Raw genomic sequence first — 18,603 nt, 5'->3', positions numbered from 1 at the left:
ATCAGCACACCCTGTAAGATCCACTCTCAAAATACATCTGAATCCAACCATGTCTTAACCCTTAACGGCCATCACCCTGGCCCGGGCCACCGACACATTTCACGTGGGCTCTGCAACAGCCTTCCACTCTTGCCTTCCTATAGTCTGTTACCCACATAGCAGCCAGAATGAGGGCTGAAAAACGTAAATGACATGTCACTCTCCTGCTCAAAACCTTCCTGTGGTTGACGACCATACCAAGGATAAATTCCCCAATCCCTAGCACACCTCAAATCTCTTTACTACCATTGCTGTCCTCATTTGTCCTGATCCAGCCATACTGGCCTCCTTCCTTCCTTACATCCTCCGAGCACACTCCTGCCTCGGTCTTGGCACTTGCTGTTACCTTCTGTCTGGACTCTAGAAAGCTGCAGGGCTCACTCCTTCCTATCACTCAGGGTTCTGCTCAAATGTTACTTCCTGGGAGAGGACTTCATGGATCACTCCATCTAACCTGACACCCCCTCCCCAATCCAGAGCATTTATCAAGACCTGTCATACTTATTGTTTACCGTCTGCTTCTGCTCCATGAAGATAAGGATTCTGCTGTATTCACTACTGTATCCCCACTGCCTAACCTGATGCCTGGCACATGAGGGGGAACCCTGTAAATATCTGTTGAATGAACTGACAAGTAGGTCTGTGAATAAGTAGTATAACACCTACTTTTCCCAAATTCTTAGTAAGCGAAGCTGATGCTTCCCACACTTTGGGAGCTTTGCAATCCATTCTAACTCTAAAATAATCAATCCAAGTATTTCTGTGACTCTACAACATCCCTCTCCATTAATCTGTCCTACCATCCATATTCCATCAGTCTCCTAAATTAGTCAGTTTAGTATATAATCAGAAGTATTGGTTCTTCAAAGCCACCTTCCTGGGGATGACACGTGCATACCAGAATGTTTTATATGCTCTTCATTAAAACATTCTGGGTGTCACCTTTAAAATAAAAAAAACAGGGGGCAGTGCCTGGGTGGCTCAGTCAGTTAAGCATCTCCCTTTGGCTCAGGTCATGATCCCGCAGTCCCAGGATTGAGTCCTGCATCGGGCTCCTTGCTCAGCGGGGAGTCTGCTTCTCCCTCTGCCCCTCATCCTACTCTCGTGCTCTTTCTCTCTCTCTAATAAATAAAATCTTTCAAAAACATAAAAATAAAATAAAATTAGTAAAGCTGAAACATTTTAGTTATAGCTCTTTCTCCACTAATTGTTTGATTACTACAACACTATCTTCTCAAGAAAGTATTTGTAATTTCAGCACTTTGTTTTTTAAGAGAAAATATGAGGCTCTGAAGTCACACTGAACTAAATGGGCCATTTTGTAGCTATGGGACCTCGGGCTAGTCACTTAATCCTTCTGAGTTTGTTTCTTCATTTGTAGAAAGGAAATAATAAGTACACCTTAAATTGTTAGGACTAAGCTAATAAACTTTAAAGGTCTAAGCAGGGTGCCTGACAAATGGTGGGTACTCAATAAATGGCATATATTACTAAGAAGAACTATTTTTTTTTTAAATTGGTTTAGTACCAGGTTCCCTATGAACATCTTTTTTTTTTTTTTTAAAGATTATATTTATTTATTTGACAGAGACACAGCAAGAGAGGAAACACAAGCAGGGGGAGTGGGAGAGGGAGAAGCAGGCTCCCCACTGAGCAGGGAGCCCGATGCGGGGCTCGATCCCAGGACCCTGGGACCATGACCTGAGCCAAAGGCAGACGCTTAATGATTGAGCCACCCAGGCGCCCCTACTAAGAAGAACTATTGAGATGAATTAAATCTAACTGTAATTTTTTAGAAGTCATGAACAGCAACTAGCACTCAATAAGACCCAAGTATTTCTTTGGTTCAAAGCAACAGTGCCACTACCTCTTCTCTTCAGGGCCAATTTGGTAAAATTAAAACACTTAAGTACTGCTTTTCTTCTTTTAAGAAATGCTCATTTTGGAAGGTAATACAGTATCTGCAACAATACAGTAACTATTTAAATATCACTCACCCACCTTAAAGTGTTATTTTCTGGCTAAAATTTTAGTAAAACCACCTCACAAATGAAGAGAAGCGATGACAAAGTAGGACACTCGTGACGTACAACTCCAACAGCACCTTTTACATCAGATCCTGGGGCTCACTGTCTTTGTCTTAATCTCTCCAGTTATGCTGCCAAAGTTTTTAGTATTCAAAATTATACTGTGAGCACCACTAAGGACTTCTGGGTTAAATATATAATATTTCAGTAAATGTTTTGGAGCCACAGAAAAGATCATTATGAAGATTTTATAGGCATGTGGGAAGTACAGAAATATAATCTATAAAAATTAAATATATTTTTTGCACAAAGTTTAAAAAAAGTAACATTAAATGTACACAATGACTTTCACTATGTAAAAAGCAATACACATATAAAAAAAGAGAAAAGAGTGAACACATAAATTATTAAGGGTATTTGTTAGGGTATAGGATCATGAGTGATCTACTCCTTCCTCACTTTCTGAACTTTTAGTAATGCTGATATACTTAACTTTCAAAAGAATTGAGGCTGCTAAAAATTAAAGAGGAAAGGGGGAAAAGGGAGAGGAGAAATAAAAACAAATCACTGAAATAAAATGTTTTTCAAGATTTCCAGTATAGAGGGCGCCTGGGTGGCTCAGTTGGTTAGGCGGGAGTCCCGGGATCAAGCACCGTATCGGGCTCCCCACTCAGCCCAGTGAGGAGTCTGCTTCTCCCTCTAACCCTCCCCCATCCCGTGCTCTCTCTCTCCCACTCTCCCTCTCTCAAATAAATAAATAAAATCCTAAAAAAAAAAAAAAAGATTTCCAGTGTAGAGAATTATACAACCTTTCTCAGCTATCATTCTCATTGGAGAAAATCTAGTCTAGAATTACAATGAAAAAGTTCCTTAAAAAGTTAAGGAATAATGGAAAAGGATACAAAAGAAATGATAAATAGTCTTCCTCTGACATAACATGCCTACCAGCCACTCTACCCCTGGACTTCTTATGTTATGTAATCTACTTCCTCATTGGTTAGGCTAATTTGTGTTGGGTTTCTGTTACCTGCAGCCAACTGCATCCTAACTGGTACAACCTTTGAGTAAAGAAGTTAAGCAAATCAGTTAATACTATCATATAAACTACATTTATATGAGAAATGATACTAGTACACTCCAAAAAAATTTTTTTTACCAGCTAGGATCTACTGGAATAAGAAGCATTCACTATTGCACTGGAAAAGGCCGCAGATAATCTGTGAAAAAGTCTTGCCCACATAACACAGACCACATGTGTATCCAAACTGAGTATGTGATTAACACCATTATGCACATAAATTATGTAACTCATACATGGATAATATCTATCCACATCTTAATACAGTATAAATAATCACTGTAAGTAGATATAATATTTCATTTATTCATTCAATTTTTTTCAGGAACCAGTTACTGAGTATCAATTATGTACCAGAATCTGTCTTAAGTATTGAAGACACAAGAGTGAACAAAACAAAGTCCTTTCCCTAACAGAATCTTAATTCTAGTTACTATCAATAACTAGACAATAAAAAAATAAACATCATATCAAATGGTGAGAGGTGCTATGGAGAAAAGGAACAAGATCAACATCAATTTTAAGAAGCAGCCAAATTTTCCACACCACTAGGTAAAAAAAACATTGTCAATTAACATTATAAGATTACAACTGAATCTAAGACACCCCAGTTTTAGAGATATTATAATGTGGAAAAATATGTACCTTAAAATAAAGGAGTATGATATAAAATAGGAAAAGGGAGACAGAAGATGCAGGCAAGAAAAAGGAACCTGTAATTTTAGATAGGTGTCTGAGAGAGGTAAGAAGCCATGCAGCTCTCCAGAAGAGAGTTTCACTGTGAGGAAGGAACAAGAGCAAAACCAGGGCAGTGGGCACACCCATGACACAATGGAGGAACAGAAAAAATGCGCCCAGAGATAGCAGGTGAGAGAGAAGGCAGTAGTAAATGAAACTGGAGAAGCTGCAGAGGCCTGAATACACAAAGGCTTGCAGGCCATGGCTATGACTCTTATTCTGAGCAGGATGGGATGCCCAGACATATTTTCAAAATAAGAATCTAAAACAGGGGTGCCTGGATGGCACAGTCTGTTAAGTGTCTGACTCTTGGTTTCGGCTCAGGGAGTGATCTCAGGGTTGTGGGATCGAGCCCTGCGTCAGGCTCCATGCTCAGCACAGAGTCTGCTGGAGATTCTCTCTCCCTCTGCCCCTTCCCCCAACACGCATGCGCACGCGTGCTCTCTCTCTCACTAAAATAAATAAATAAATCTTAAAAAAAAAAAAAAAAGAATCTGTGGGGTGCCTGGGTGACTCGGTTAAGCGTCTGCCTTCAGCTCAGGTCATGATCCCAGGGTCCTGGGATGGAGCCCCCAGTCGGGATCCCTGCTCAGCGGGGAGTCTGCTTCTCCCTCTCCCTCTGCCTCTGCCCCTCACCCCACTCCTGCTCTCTCTCTCTCGCTCCCTCCAAATAAATAAATAAAAATTTCTTTAAAAAAAAGAATCTAAAACAGATGACTAGGATCTGGTTGATGCTTATAAAAACAAAATCATAACATTTTTTTAAAACCCGTCAACTCCACAGTTAAACACTAAAATGTTTATAAATGAAGCCATTTCCAGCCTAGGATAACAAGGTTAAGTGATTCCTTAAATATGGAATAAGTCATCAATATAGTTTTAAAAATACAATAACCCAGTATATTAGAAAAGTGAGAATACTGGTAATGAAATAATCTCAGAAAGTTAAACAAATAAGCTACTAAGTATTTCTATGTTGGTCCTGACCAAAGCTACCAGTCCAATTACCAGCAAAGAAGAGTGGCTTCTACTATATGGATATTAGACGCCAATTTCTAATGCTCCATGAAGTTGAAGATGCCAGAAAGTTGATTTTACTCTATTAAGTAGTAAGAAAAACAAAGGAATAATCTTGTAGTGTGTTAAAATCATTTTTTCTTGACATATCTTTTAAAACTCTTACCTGCTGGATGAGGTGCATACACTTTGAAGACTGCACTCCATAAGCATTGTTGACTATATGGGGAATGCCGTAATTAGCACAAATCACAGCCAGTTCTTCTAATCTACAAACATAAATATTCAACAGAAAGACATATTCCTACTGTGCTTTTATAAATTACAGTGTGAGAACTTTTTTAATTCAATAGTTATTCTTAACGTACACTAGGAAAAAAATGGGAAAACTGAAATTTCTACAGCAGTAGTTTAGCATAAAATTCAGCAGCAGGCACTTTAGGATAACCCTAAAAAAGCTTTTAAATTAATGTTACCAATAAATGGGAAAACTGGTATTTATAAAAATCTGTATAGATGGTAGCTTTTAAATCACTTTAAAATTTCCTATATAAAAAGCAAGAAGCAGATTATAATGACCCCTTAACAAGGTGGTATGTCATTTTTAAATGCTTTTGGTTGCTTATCATACTAAAGCTAATAGCTGCAAAATAATTAGCATGTCTTGAAATCTTAAGAAATCTTACATTTAACATCTCATAAAGTAAAAAATACATTTTCAAGTAGACTTTAATGTATTAAAAAATACAGAACATTAAAATGTTTCAGTACCAAAATAACATTTTCCAACAACTTGCAAACTAAAGAATCTTTTAAATAGCTGCTGGTTTTAAATTCACTCTTACTTTTCATTTGACACTCCTTATATTAAAACAATTTGAGAGTCTAACTCTATGCAAAGTAAGGTAATAAATTTCAATTGGAGTGTAATAAATGATGTTCCTTTGCAAAATCAAATACTACTTGTGACTGAGGCCATTTCTAATAGAAATGTCTTCACATGCTATGAAGCTAAAACTAAATCCTATGATTTAATAAAGTTAAATTTTTTTAAAAATGTTCTTTCTACAATATAAAGAATTTGGAAGCAAAGCAATAAAAGTTCTTTCCCATAAGGATGTATTTCAAATATATATTATATAGTTTTATTATTTGTTTTTGCAAAATACATTTTCTTTTTTAGATGCACATTGTTTTTAAAGTACAGATAGGAATGACATTATTCATCTGTCAGAAGTTTTCAATTTACTTCCTTAAAGTATTATGAACTAAAAAGTCATTTTATCATTCATTTTCATAAACCTCACAAATTGACAGAGAAACGTTTCTATTACTCAAATTAATCAGATATTGTTTTTAAAAAATAGACTTTCTGGGATACAAACAAGTATTTTCTTCATAGAAGTCACTTTTATATGTTTGTGTACTAATAAAAGCATTTCTTAATAACAAAGCTCCTCGAAAGGAAGATGCTATAATAACATAAAGTACTATTTTTAAAAGAAAAAAAAAATCACTTGTGAGTTGTTTTAAATATTCAGAATTCATCAAATCTGCTAATATGTAGAGGATGTATAAAGGTATTTAATGAAAGGCAAGGAAAGACAAAAAATATTTTCCATGTGGATCAAACTGTATTGTAACTTAGCAGCCAATTTAAGATGTTTGTCAGGTAGAAATGATCACCTTTTTTTTTCTTTTTAAATATCCTTTGACTGATTTTGCCCCACAATACTCTGTCCAATTAATTAACTGATAAAGACAACATATATATACATATACCTATTCAAGTTAAGACTATAAAGAATAAGCTTAATGCAAAGAAATCAAAATATATTTTAAGTTTAATAAAATCAGAAATTCAAACATATTACTAATAATTGTGCATCACTATTTTCCTAAAGTTCACTTTTATCAGAAACATTCATTATATAACACAACGAAAAAGTGGCATATGAGAATTTTGCTGATAAAAACCTTTGTGATTTTTTTCCAAAGGAGAGATAATACATGTAAAAGACTTAACCCTATACCAAGTATACTGACATCTAAAAAAAAAAAAACAAAATGAAACAAAAACTATCCTCAAGCATAAACAATCTAATACAATACCCATATGCTGTTTTTGGAAATGTGACTTATTTCTATCACATTAAAATTTTTTGAGATAGCAAAATCATCAATGAAGAATGAACAGAGATGTTTATATAATATTTCAATGCAAATTTAAAAACTGATTGGTAAGTAATGAATAAACAAGGAAAGCATACGCAATATAATCTTAAAATGGAATTCAGAGTCACAAATGAAACAAGGTAAATTTTCAAGAGCATAGTCTTAAAATTGTCTCTTAAAACATGCCTATAAAATAACAAACAGTAACATACATTCATTAATGCCAAATTGTGTGATTCCATGAATTAAAACTGAAGTATAACTTGATCTTAAAAAATAGCCCAAAGTCAATATAGTTTTTACAAATTATTAGCACTTATGTTCAAAATGTTAAAATCAAACAAAGAGCTGCTGTCAAAACTAGAAATCTGTATTACCATACCCAAACCTATTACATTTTCAGAATAAAATTTGTGGATATCCTTTAGGAAAGTAAACATTTGCTTTTTTTCTTTTTGCTTTTATTTTCTTAAATATATGCATTTTTCTCAAAAAGCAAGGACAGCCACTGTGTACGTTTAAGTGTACATGTGAGTTAATCTTCCAATTAAAAAATTCAAAAGGCAATAAATAATCCTAAAATTTCCTATTCAAAAAATCTGTTAATCTTACATAGGAAAACTAACTGTAAAATCAAAGAAATGGAGACAGCAATGAAAACAAGTAAATCCAACATTATGCTTAGAAACTTCTACTTAAATAATGAGGAAAAGATGCAAAGAGATCAGAAATAGAAAAAAGCAAGAAAATAGAGATGCTCTGTGTCTACACAGGTTATAAAGGGATCTCCACTTGGTATTAGTTTTTTTCCTTCTTCCGTATTAAATTTTTATTTTCCCAAACCACCACGCTGTTTCTCCACTAGTCCATTCACCTATTTACTGCCCAATGTTACTTAAGCATCTTTGAGAATGAGTGTATCTGCATTTCGTTTAAAAGATCCAATGAACACCTAAAGGACAATATTTGCAAATGATTTACCTATCAGGCACCCTTGGAGCAAAACAGGATGTAGTGGAATGAACACACAGAATGGAATCAGGCCCAAGTTCCCGAACTTTAGCCTCCACTGCTTTCAGGTCTGTGCGCAGCTCGTCACCTTCTAAAACATTCTCTATCACCACAGGCTCAAAACCTAACCAAGCCAATCAGAAATCAAAATGTTAGATAAACTAAAATAAGGGAAGATCCTGGAACTCTACAAAGCAGTGCTATTCCACACAAGAACTCCAAATCTGGTCAGTGAACCCTCCCCAAGTAATAAAGACCTGGCTCAATACTGGTAGGAGTCAAAAGCAGGCCAAAATAATGTGAAGGACTAGTAGACCACAATTAGGACCACAAATCTATTTAACACTTAGATATGACTAGAAAGACTAATTCTGGGAAGGAAAATAAATGTCAAATAGAGACCGATAAAAGTAATAACACAGTCACTGATGACAAAAAGGATCATTTGGTACAATTCAATTTCAGACCACAGAAAAGTAAATCTACTCATTTCTCCGGCAACATTTCATTTTTAAGTTCACTTTATTTCAGAGATGGACAAGAATAAAAATATAATTCAAGTACTAAAACCAATCACAATCATCAACTTAATATTTTACTCCTAAAGAAAAAGTAATGAATTTTAGTAGCCTAATGATTACTGACCCATCCCATAGTTTACAAGGGCCTTCTATATAATTTAAATATAAACACTATTTCTCAATTTTCAGTTGAATTAGCACATGATCAAACTAGCACCTGATCAAAGGTCTGCCCAAATAATAACTACGTAATCTTGTATGGTGAATATTTAGGTGTCCATAAACTTCAAGAGTTTCCTGTGCAATATATAGACTAAACAATGCCCAAAGCACTTAGATAACTAAATATTTCATAATGCTAGTAAGTACTTAGGGTAAAAGTAAAATCTAATTGCTTGAGTCTTACAAACTGGATAGAAAATAAACTTGGGAAATTTTACATGTAAAGTTATCATGCAGTCACATCTTCAGTCTTCCCAAAAAGCAAATCTATAGCAGGCTGGACTCATACATTTAGGGGCTATAAGAGATTTAGAAAACATTTAGCTCAACTAACTCATTTCAAAGATAAGGGAGCCAAAGTTCAGGAAAATTAAGTGGTTTCCCCAAGGTCACACAGCAAATTAAAGCACAGTTGTGAGCAAGTAGTTTTCTTCTATGTTTTATAACCCATGTCAAGTTGTCTGCATTCTATCTATAGAAATATAAAAACCTGGCCACTATAAAATGATCAATTATGTTGGTTCAGAGATGTCCAGGTTTTATATCTATACCTTCATAGCTTTTAAAACAAACAAAACTTAAATAAGTAGTGCTTCCTAATGACAGCTAATTTTCTATTATTTTTCAAATTCTCTAGACCCAACCCTATTTTTGCTTTCAAACATTTATAATGCAAGGTTTTTTTGAGAATACAACTATCTTGCTTCCTAAGAATATAGGCTATCCTAAGAAAGGATAAACTGTAAATTTAGTACAAATCCTAAGATCTTTTGGAAAATTTTCCAATTTTTCAATATGGCAATCTTTCCCATAAGTTTGATAGTAGTTCTTTGGTTAACAGGATGTAAATAAACAGACTTGACAACTTTATACCACTTAAAGTAAATGAGTATATCTTTTGAAAGTCTATCAGTTTCTACTATATGTCCTAATTATGAATCCCTTTACATGAATTTCTTTAGGATTATTTATGCGGTTTAATTACAGGCCAATATAGTTCACTTCATATATCATACTGAAGCTATTCAAAATTAACCTTAAATTCTCAAATTCACCTTGACTTAAGCAAGCTAAATACTAAAATACCAACGTAAAGTTTTTGTCTCACCTCCATGTAATGATGCCTGGATCCTTACACTCCGATTTATGGTAATAATTTATATGTATTCTACTTATGTATATACAATCACCATTCCTGAAGCCCCTTAGCACCCTTTATGCTCCAGGGATTACTGCTGGGTATTTCATATGTCATCCTGCTTAATATCAAAACAATTTTATGACAGGTAATCACATCCCCATTTCAAAGAATAGGGACATACGATACAGCCATCCCACTTCGGAGTATATATCCCAAAAGAATTCAAAGCAGGGACTCAAACAGGTATTTGTGCACCCATATTCACATCAGCATTATTCACAAGAACCAAAAGGTGAAAGCAACCCAGGTGTCCATCAATGAATGAAAGAAAGAACAAAATGTGAGATATAAATATATACAGTGGAGTATTAACCTTAGAAAGGAAAAGAAATTCTGATACATGCTATAACATGGATGAACTTTAAAGATATTGTGCTCTATGAAATCAGCCAGTCTCAAAAGGACAAATACTGTATATTCCACTTACATGAAGGACCCAGAGTAGTCAAATTCATAGAGACAGAAAGTAAAATGGTGATTGCTAGGAACTGGCGGTAGTGGGGAGGGAGGAGTTATTGTTTAATGGGTAGAGATCCAGTTTAAGAGGATGAAAAAGTTCTGGAGATGGTGTTACCTAATGATTGCACAACCTTGTGAATGTATTTAATGTCATAGAACCATACATTTAAAAATTATTAAAATTGGGGCGCCTAGGTGGCTCAGTCAGTTAAGCGTCTGCCTTCAGCTCAGGTCATGATCTCAGGGTCCTGGGACTAAGCTAGCATTGGGCTCCCTGCTAAGCAGGGAATCTGCTTCTCCTGCTCCTTCTGCCTCTTCCCCCTCCCCCTGCTCATGCTTGCTCTCTCTCTCTCAAATAAATAAATAATTTTTTAAAATTAATTAATTAAAACTTATTAAAATAGTAAATCTTATTATGTATATTTTATTACAATAAAAAGGTGGAATAGGAACACAGTTTCTTTTTCATTCATCTACCTCTATATAAAAAGGGTGAATTTTCTACATTATATATGTCATTTTTCTTCTTTTACCTGCAGTGATCATGGATTTAAAGCAGGACTTCTGGTCTATTCTCGGCCATATAATATACTTTGCCTTTGGTCTTTTGTGTCGTAATGTTAAGAAACACAAGGTTAGACTCATACCAGTTGCCATGGGAACTACAAAGCAGTTGGTCACTGTAGGGACACCTAAAAATAAGAAGTAAAGGAGAAATTAGTTATTCCACTGAAAAACCAGCATCCCTCTTGAAGAAACGATAGAATTCTTCAATCAAATATAAGAGTTATAGACAGTGCTTCCTCTGTACTCGACCTCAGGAAGCTCACTGCCAAATTCATCCTCCAGGCTTATGGCTCTGATTTTCTATCTTTTTCTAAAGGGTTTTTAAAAATATGTCTTTTCAAGAGCCATTTAGAACCTGTTTGGAAAGAGGCATTAATAAAAGATATTAAGCAAAGGTGTGTGTGGCTAGTCACCCAAAAGTATTATGATTAATATAATACATACCAGCCAATTTTATGATGTCCAGGACCAAAGAATTGGTAATTCTGTTCAAAAGGCTAGAACCTGCAGCTTTTGGCTGCACAGCAGAAATATCACCCGATCGTCCAATACCATGAATGAACCTAAGCAAAAAATGGGCCAACAAATGAACAAAAATATTCGGTGTTCTAAGTAATCCACTGTATAAGTATACAGATACAATAATCAAAAAAACAGCAGAAGCAACACTTGACTATTACAGATACATTTCATAAACTATTAATAATGTAAAAATACCCTAAATTGAAACAAATTCATCAATTACATTGTGGTAGTTAGTTTCCAAAGATGGCCACCATCAATTCCTTTTCTCCCTATGCCCATACACTACTGCCAACATCAAGAGATGGAATCAAATTCCTCTTCACTTGGATCTGCACTGGCTTTAGTGACTTGCTTGGCCAGGAAGAATCTAGTGGAAGTGATGTTCTGGAATTTCTGATTTAGGTCAAAGAAGCCTTAAAGCTTCACCTGGCCTCTTGAAGGGCTTGCTCTTGTGGGAGCTCCCTCCTATAATCCAGATGCCATGCCAGATCCCACCTGCGGAAGCCATCTGAGCTCCCAGTGGTCTAAGTGAGTCAACCTGGATAAACTGCCCAGTTGAACCTAATGACTAAACTCTCAGCCAACATCTGACTACAACTGCATGAGAGACTGGAAGCAATAATCATCCTGCTTAGCCCAGTTAACCCACAGAACTGTGAGAGCTAGTACTAAATTATTGTTTTAAGCCACTAAGTTTTGAGGTGGTTTGTTAGCAGGAATGGAAAACCAGAATATATGCAACATTAGATTCCCTTCTTTCTTTCCATTTCCTTAACCAGAGCAGTGGATTAAGTTCCAATGGGGATGAGCTGCTATTTCAAATACAGCCTTAATTTAAAAAATATTACAGGTGTGGGGCACCTGGGTGGCTCAGTCGTTAAGCGTCTGCCTTCGGCTCGGGTCATGATCCCAGGGTCCTGGGATCAAGCCCCGCATCGGGTTCCCTGCTCTGTGGGAAGCCCGCTTCTCCCTCTCTCACTCCCCCTGCTTGTGTTCCCTCTCTTGCTGTGTCTCTCTCTGTCAAATAAATAAAATCTTTAAAAAAAAAAAAAATATTACAGGTGACCCTTGAATGGGGAGGCTAGGGGAGGCCTGCACAGTCAAAAATCTATGTATAACTGATTCCCCCAAAACTTAACTACTAATAGCCTATTGTTGACCGGAAGCCTTACCAATAACATAAACAGTTGATTAACACATATTTTGTATATGTATTATATACTGTTTTCTTACAAGAAAGCAAGTTAAAGAAAATGTTATTAAGAAGATCATAAGGAAGAGCAAATACATTTACAATACTGTCCTGCGTTCATTGAAAAATATCCACTTGTAAATGGACCTGCACAGTTCAAACCCATATTGTTCAAGGGTCAACTGTATATACTCCTTGAAAATCAGTGTGCAAATCCATTCATTTTAAATTAGATGACATTATACACTTGCAAGATACCTCTGAATATTTTTCAAAATTAAAAGTTTGTTTGTACTTTATAGTTAGATCAGAAATCCGTCACTCTGGGATTATCAGAGAACACTAGTGTCATATTTCATCACCACTGAAACCTAATGTACGAAGCATTTTTTTACAAATATTATAAATCATGTTATCAGCCCATTTTAACCATGAATTTTTCATCCAAGTTCTAGATTCATTATCATTAGTTCTGACTGCAATGGTTTTGATTGAAATAAAATTCTACTATCCACAGGAAAATTTCACCACTGAAAATTTCAAGACAGGAGTTTTTAAAAGTTTACCTATATTTCGCATAAAACTGGAAGAACAGAGATGATATTTGGAAACACTACCAATTAAATGGTTAGCAGATTGATGAAAAGCTTTCTAAAATATTGCAAAAGAAAAAAGTGACTTAATAATCTTAAATCAAGTTTAGCATACCTTTCCTGCATCTACTACAACAAAGAAAGCTATTTATAGGATTCAGTTTAGATACTGATGAACATTTTAAAGTTCTACCTACGTATCATTCTCTAAAAAAACTTGCAATGTCAGAAAAGAAATACAGCAAACTATAAACAACCTTAACATATTTTAAACTCTTACAACCAAACAAGCTTATTATGTTAAGTGTATAGGCAGTATTGTTATTAAACACCCAGAACATGACAGGATAACTAGAACCTTCACCGGACTGTCTTGAAAAGCAACTACTCAAACTGTTTCCATCTCCCTGTTGCATCTGGTTTATATGCCCATTTGAATAGGGAAGAAGTAGGTCACCAACAGATACTTTATAATTTAATATGATTAGTATTAACACAATGGTTTTTAACAAAAAAAAAAAAAAAAAAAAAAGAAAAAAAGAAAGGCTTTCTACTTTAAAAATATACCTGTAATGACGCCGAGCAACTAAGGCAGATGCCACTCTCCCTTCCCTTTCTCCCACACCACAATTGCCCAGGAAATTGTTGCTATCCATGATTGCAAGTTCATGTAAAAAAAGTTCAAGTGTACTTTCATCCCAACCATCCTCTGGACACTTGCCCTGAAAAAAAAAACAAAAGCAAAAACAAACAAACAAAAACTTTTATTTCAGAAAACCATCCCCTAGAACCGTACTTCAATGAATTTTTTTAAACTCTGCAATGTGTATTTTGCCATGCTTCTTGCTTTCTCAACTTCAGACATAAATTCAGCACAACGAAGAAACCTCGAAGAGGCAAAACATTTGTTACACTGCATTACAATTATCTACAGATTCTCAGAAGGGATAATAAATGAATACGATGACATTTACTCAGTTTGAAGTTGCAGTTAAGGTAACTGAAAACCAAAAACCGTATCTTCAATGACGATTCTTCAAACCGGACTGCTAAGACTACGGCTTGTCAAACTTGAGTGCAATTAAAATTCGGGGTACTGGCAGGAACGAGACCTGCGAGGTTCTGCAGCAGTTCTTGGTTCGAGTTACTATATCCCGGTTTACAAACACAAAGCGTCCCCCTTGGGAGTAGTGAAAGACGGAAGATGCGAACTTTGCCCTTCTCGCAAACAAAACAGTAAAGCAACTGGGACTTCCCCTCCCTTCCACACCCCGAAGTTCGGGAAAAACAGGACTCAAAATCCGGACTCCCACAAGCTCCCTAACAACACTCTCTGGGTTTTGCTGGTTTATGGTCAGGCTGAGGAACTGAGCGCAAGTCAGCACAACGCACGCCAAGCTGCGAGAGACTCCGGGGACAGGTCTCAACCGACAGACGGGAGCGGGTGGGCAGGACGCAGGACTAAAAGGGCGCCGGGCGGAGCCAGAGGCTGTGGGGGGCGCGGCAGCTGGGGAGGGACCCGACAGCTCGGTACCTTCTCCAGAAGCAGCCGTATGAGGTGCTCATGCGAGCGGCGGGCCTCACAGCCCTGTCGCACATAAGCCGGCGACACCAGCCGCTCGCCCGCCGCGAAGCTCTCGCGGTTCATTTCGGCGGTGGCGACAGTGGCGACAGTGGCGAGGGAACACTCGACACACGCCGTGCGCGCTTACCGAACCCAGGATGCAACTCGCCGCCCGGACGGTACGGCAAGGCCTTGGGACAAAAATCTTGTCTCGCTTCTGCACATGCGCAAACCGCCCTACCTTGTGCGCCAGAAACCGTGGACTTAGTCATGCGCGGGGGTGTCCGTTGCGTTTAGCCGGTGTCCGAGAGTGTTCCTGACGGACTTGAAGGAAAATTTTGCATTTGTGCAGAGGGGCTGGGGAAAGTAAAGGGGAACTGTGTGGGCTTCTCTGCAGAAAAACTTCCGTAGCTTACTCTGTGTTCCAACCCCGTTGAATGGTGAGATTTGCGCAGTCTGTGCTTCAGTCTTACACCGTATTTCTCATATTCTAGAATCTTTCATCCTTACTTTCGTAGGTCTCAACATGTTCTATTGCCTGACAGCCCGCTATGAAATAGCAGAGCCTCACTCCTTTCGTCCTCTGCACTACAGAATTTTTAGCCCCAGCACTTATCACCCACCACCTGACTTTACATTTTTTGTACCCCACACCCACACACCTATGGATGTAAACTTCCGAAAGATACGGACTTGGTTTTCGCTGCTGTGCCCCCCCAAGCGCCTAGAACGGTGCCCAGAATATAGTAGGGGCTAAAAAAAAATTTTTCATACTGAATTAATAAATAGCTCTGACCATTGAACAACCTAGCGCTCGGTATGGGAGATACAGAAATGAAAACGTAGGATCCCTGCCTCCAATTTCCTTGCACTCTTCTGCTTAGGTGAGCCTACAGTAATTCCGGACCTTGTTCGTGTTCAGTGGTGTGCTGGAGTCCACTCGAACTGGTTCATACTTGCTTTGCAAGAGCTGATTGTTAAATGTTCAGGAATTTTGTGAGCTGGTTTTAAAATACAGCTGCTTTTTAACAATAGATTATGTAAGTTTACAGTAAACTATATGAAAGGCAAACGTGGTAAATACACAAACTTACCACTTCCTACTTATGTTTTCTACACTTTACTGTTATCTGCACTTTTGAGATCATTTACATCTCTTGTATCTGGACAGTGGAAATACAGCATAGTGGTGTACTGCTGCATATGTCTTTCCAACTCCCTTTTTAGTGGCATCATGTTGGAAGTTTGAAATTGGCCATGGTGGGAGTATTTACACCGTGGAAATCAACAAATGCTGCAGATCAGGCTCTGACCTCCCTGCCACTCCCAGGAATGTTTAGCTACATGTTCCCAGGGTATCGATACCCACCATTTGTCAGCCTGGCACTTGTCAAACTGCATTCCAGATGTTAATTTTCTGTTTTCCTCAACTAGACTGTGAGCCGGTTTGACAAAGGCAATATTTGATATCTGTGTTCAAAGCACAGAACTAAACACATAATAGATATTTGACAAATATTTATTGAATGATAGACCATTTGAGAACTTTGTAAAATTACACAGAAAGATAAACCACAAAAATAATGAGAATTTAGCTTATTTTTTTAAGTAAGCATCAACCTTTAAACTTGTGAAGAGTTCTTACTCCCCAAATACAACTATTCTTGCAACTTCTCCTTTGGGAAAGCCTTCAAAGCTGATTTGGCGATCACAGGCAAATGTGCAAAAATCACAAGATCCATCTCATTACTGAGTGGACACACTAGGTTTCTGAGCCAGCAGTTTCTCTCACCTTCTTTACTGGTCTTAATTTGGAAAAATCTTTGTTTCTAGAAACTAAATCCATCATCAAGCTCTGCCTTCATATAAGTTATTTAAAAAAAAAAAATACAGGCTCTGGAGGCAATTGCGAAAGAAGTGTTCTGAAATTATTTTCATCCATTCTCTCACCCAAGGAGTACTTAGTGAGCATCTAATATCTTTAATAGGGCAACATCAGAATAATTTCATTGCCCTTATAAGACGTAACATGGTTAAGAATAGATCCAACATTCATGGGTCTGAATTTTGCTTGTGTTAACTAGTTGTGTGACTTTGGATACATTACTCATATTCCCTGAGCTTTGCTTTCCTCACTTGTAAAACAGAGACATGGAGGAGATCGTTATGATGATTAAATGAGATGTAATTGCACAATGCCATCTTCCCTTGATAGACTGGACAAGGACCAGACCCTGTCTGAGAGGGTAAATACCCCCATCCATAATCTCTGCAGCAAGTAGCCCAGGAAGCCAAACCAAAACCCCTGCAGCAATCTTGCCAGAACAGTTAGGACTCAGCTGATGCCTGCCAGCTTCCCAATTTTTTCACTCGCTTCCAACTCAGGACCAAGCAGAGAAAGCCAAATATGCTCTCCCTAAACCAATGATCTAAGATGCTCTTTTCTAATTAGCCTACCTCCATCTTCCCCTTGCCAACAACCCCCAATCAGAGCACATCTGAACCCTTCCCATTTTTTCACCATAAAGCTTTTCCACTTCCCTGGCTGCCCTTGAGTCTGCCAAATGCAAGTGATGGTGACTAACTCCCTTGCCCTAGTAAGCTCTGAATGAATAGTCTCTGTTTATTACTTGGGTGGTCTTTGTTTCTTGCCACAGCTTTCCTGGAGACTCCACTGAGACACGGTCTGCACTGTCCATCACCATGGACCCCAGCCTCTGACCCGATGTGGTCCCCACAGAGGACCCTTGTACCTTGCTGCGTGTGGCTTGTCACGTCTGTGCCAACATCATCAGAGCTGGGTCTGAACTCTGCTATCTTTGCATTGAGTTCCTCAGCTATTTATTCTACTTACGCTATCCTGGGTGGAATCAGGCTATTCTTTTTCATCCTTTTTGGGGGGCTCTCTTTTGTACTTTTATTTTGTATTGTGTTATCTGAAAGTACTATTTGTCATAAGAAGGAGAATGATAGGGTAGAACACAGACATAGGCCCTATAAGCCTGTTGTTTGAGCCAGCCTCACAGACCAGTGAGTTTGCAGTTCTCACCAGATGGGCATCCATTTGGACAAACTTCACCATCAGTCACTAATAAAACTGGGTGAGGCACTCCTTCCACCTTGATTTTTTTTTGTCCCGAGAATTTGCCTTTAATTCAGAGAGAGGGCTCACTCCACTATTCTACCTGCCAAGGGGTCAGTGTTTGGAGGGGGCCAGCCCTCAGGTGGGGGGGGGGGCCTGACACACAATGAACACAAGCATCACTTTCAACCAAGCTTTGCCGGCTCTCCTGGGGTTGTCCAGGCCTAAATCCACTCCTCCTCCAGGAAAAACTGCTGCTTCTTATATGTTTTGTCATTACAATCCCAGTTCTGGTGGCTAGCTCTCTAAGTGGCATAACTTCAGCTGTGGCCAGTCTGTGGAACATTTGACTTGAATAAATTTTGTATTTAATAGGCACCCTAGAAAGGAAGGGGAATTAGGATTTCTTAGGTCAATGGACAGCAGTTTTTAATTGGTATACAGAAGCCTCCAAAAGAAATTCTGGTTCAAAAATTATTTCATTAAAAGATACTTTGGCCAAAGCTAGTGAGCAATTTGACAAGCCTAAGCAACAAGGAACTAGACTCATTTCCTAGTAAATCGTCCCTCTCCTTGTCCTCCACTTGCCTCC

The 18,603-nt window shown here is 37.7% G+C and overlaps 1 protein-coding gene across 1 annotated transcript in view; it reads right to left on the bottom strand.

The window, feature by feature from the left end:
- The window catches only part of SEPSECS (Sep (O-phosphoserine) tRNA:Sec (selenocysteine) tRNA synthase), a 35,396-nt gene extending 20,356 nt beyond the window's left edge, over positions 1-15,040 (bottom strand). Inside the window, exons 1-6 of the mRNA XM_021679410.2 lie at positions 14,900-15,040; positions 13,933-14,087; positions 11,500-11,618; positions 11,022-11,180; positions 8,056-8,209; positions 5,066-5,168 (exon numbers count right to left, since the gene is read on the bottom strand). Of these exons, the coding sequence (XP_021535085.1) occupies positions 5,066-5,168; positions 8,056-8,209; positions 11,022-11,180; positions 11,500-11,618; positions 13,933-14,087; positions 14,900-15,013 (804 nt within the window). The 5' untranslated portion in view covers positions 15,014-15,040. The remainder of the gene's footprint in view (positions 1-5,065; positions 5,169-8,055; positions 8,210-11,021; positions 11,181-11,499; positions 11,619-13,932; positions 14,088-14,899) is intronic.
- Positions 15,041-18,603: the final 3,563 nt, after the last annotated feature.

Source organism: Neomonachus schauinslandi, chromosome 2 (assembly GCF_002201575.2).
Source record: "Neomonachus schauinslandi chromosome 2, ASM220157v2, whole genome shotgun sequence".
NCBI classification, from domain to species: Eukaryota; Metazoa; Chordata; class Mammalia; order Carnivora; family Phocidae; genus Neomonachus; species Neomonachus schauinslandi.
The sequence above is the reverse complement of the archived record's forward strand: the minus strand, read 5'-3'. Positions and strand labels throughout refer to the sequence as shown.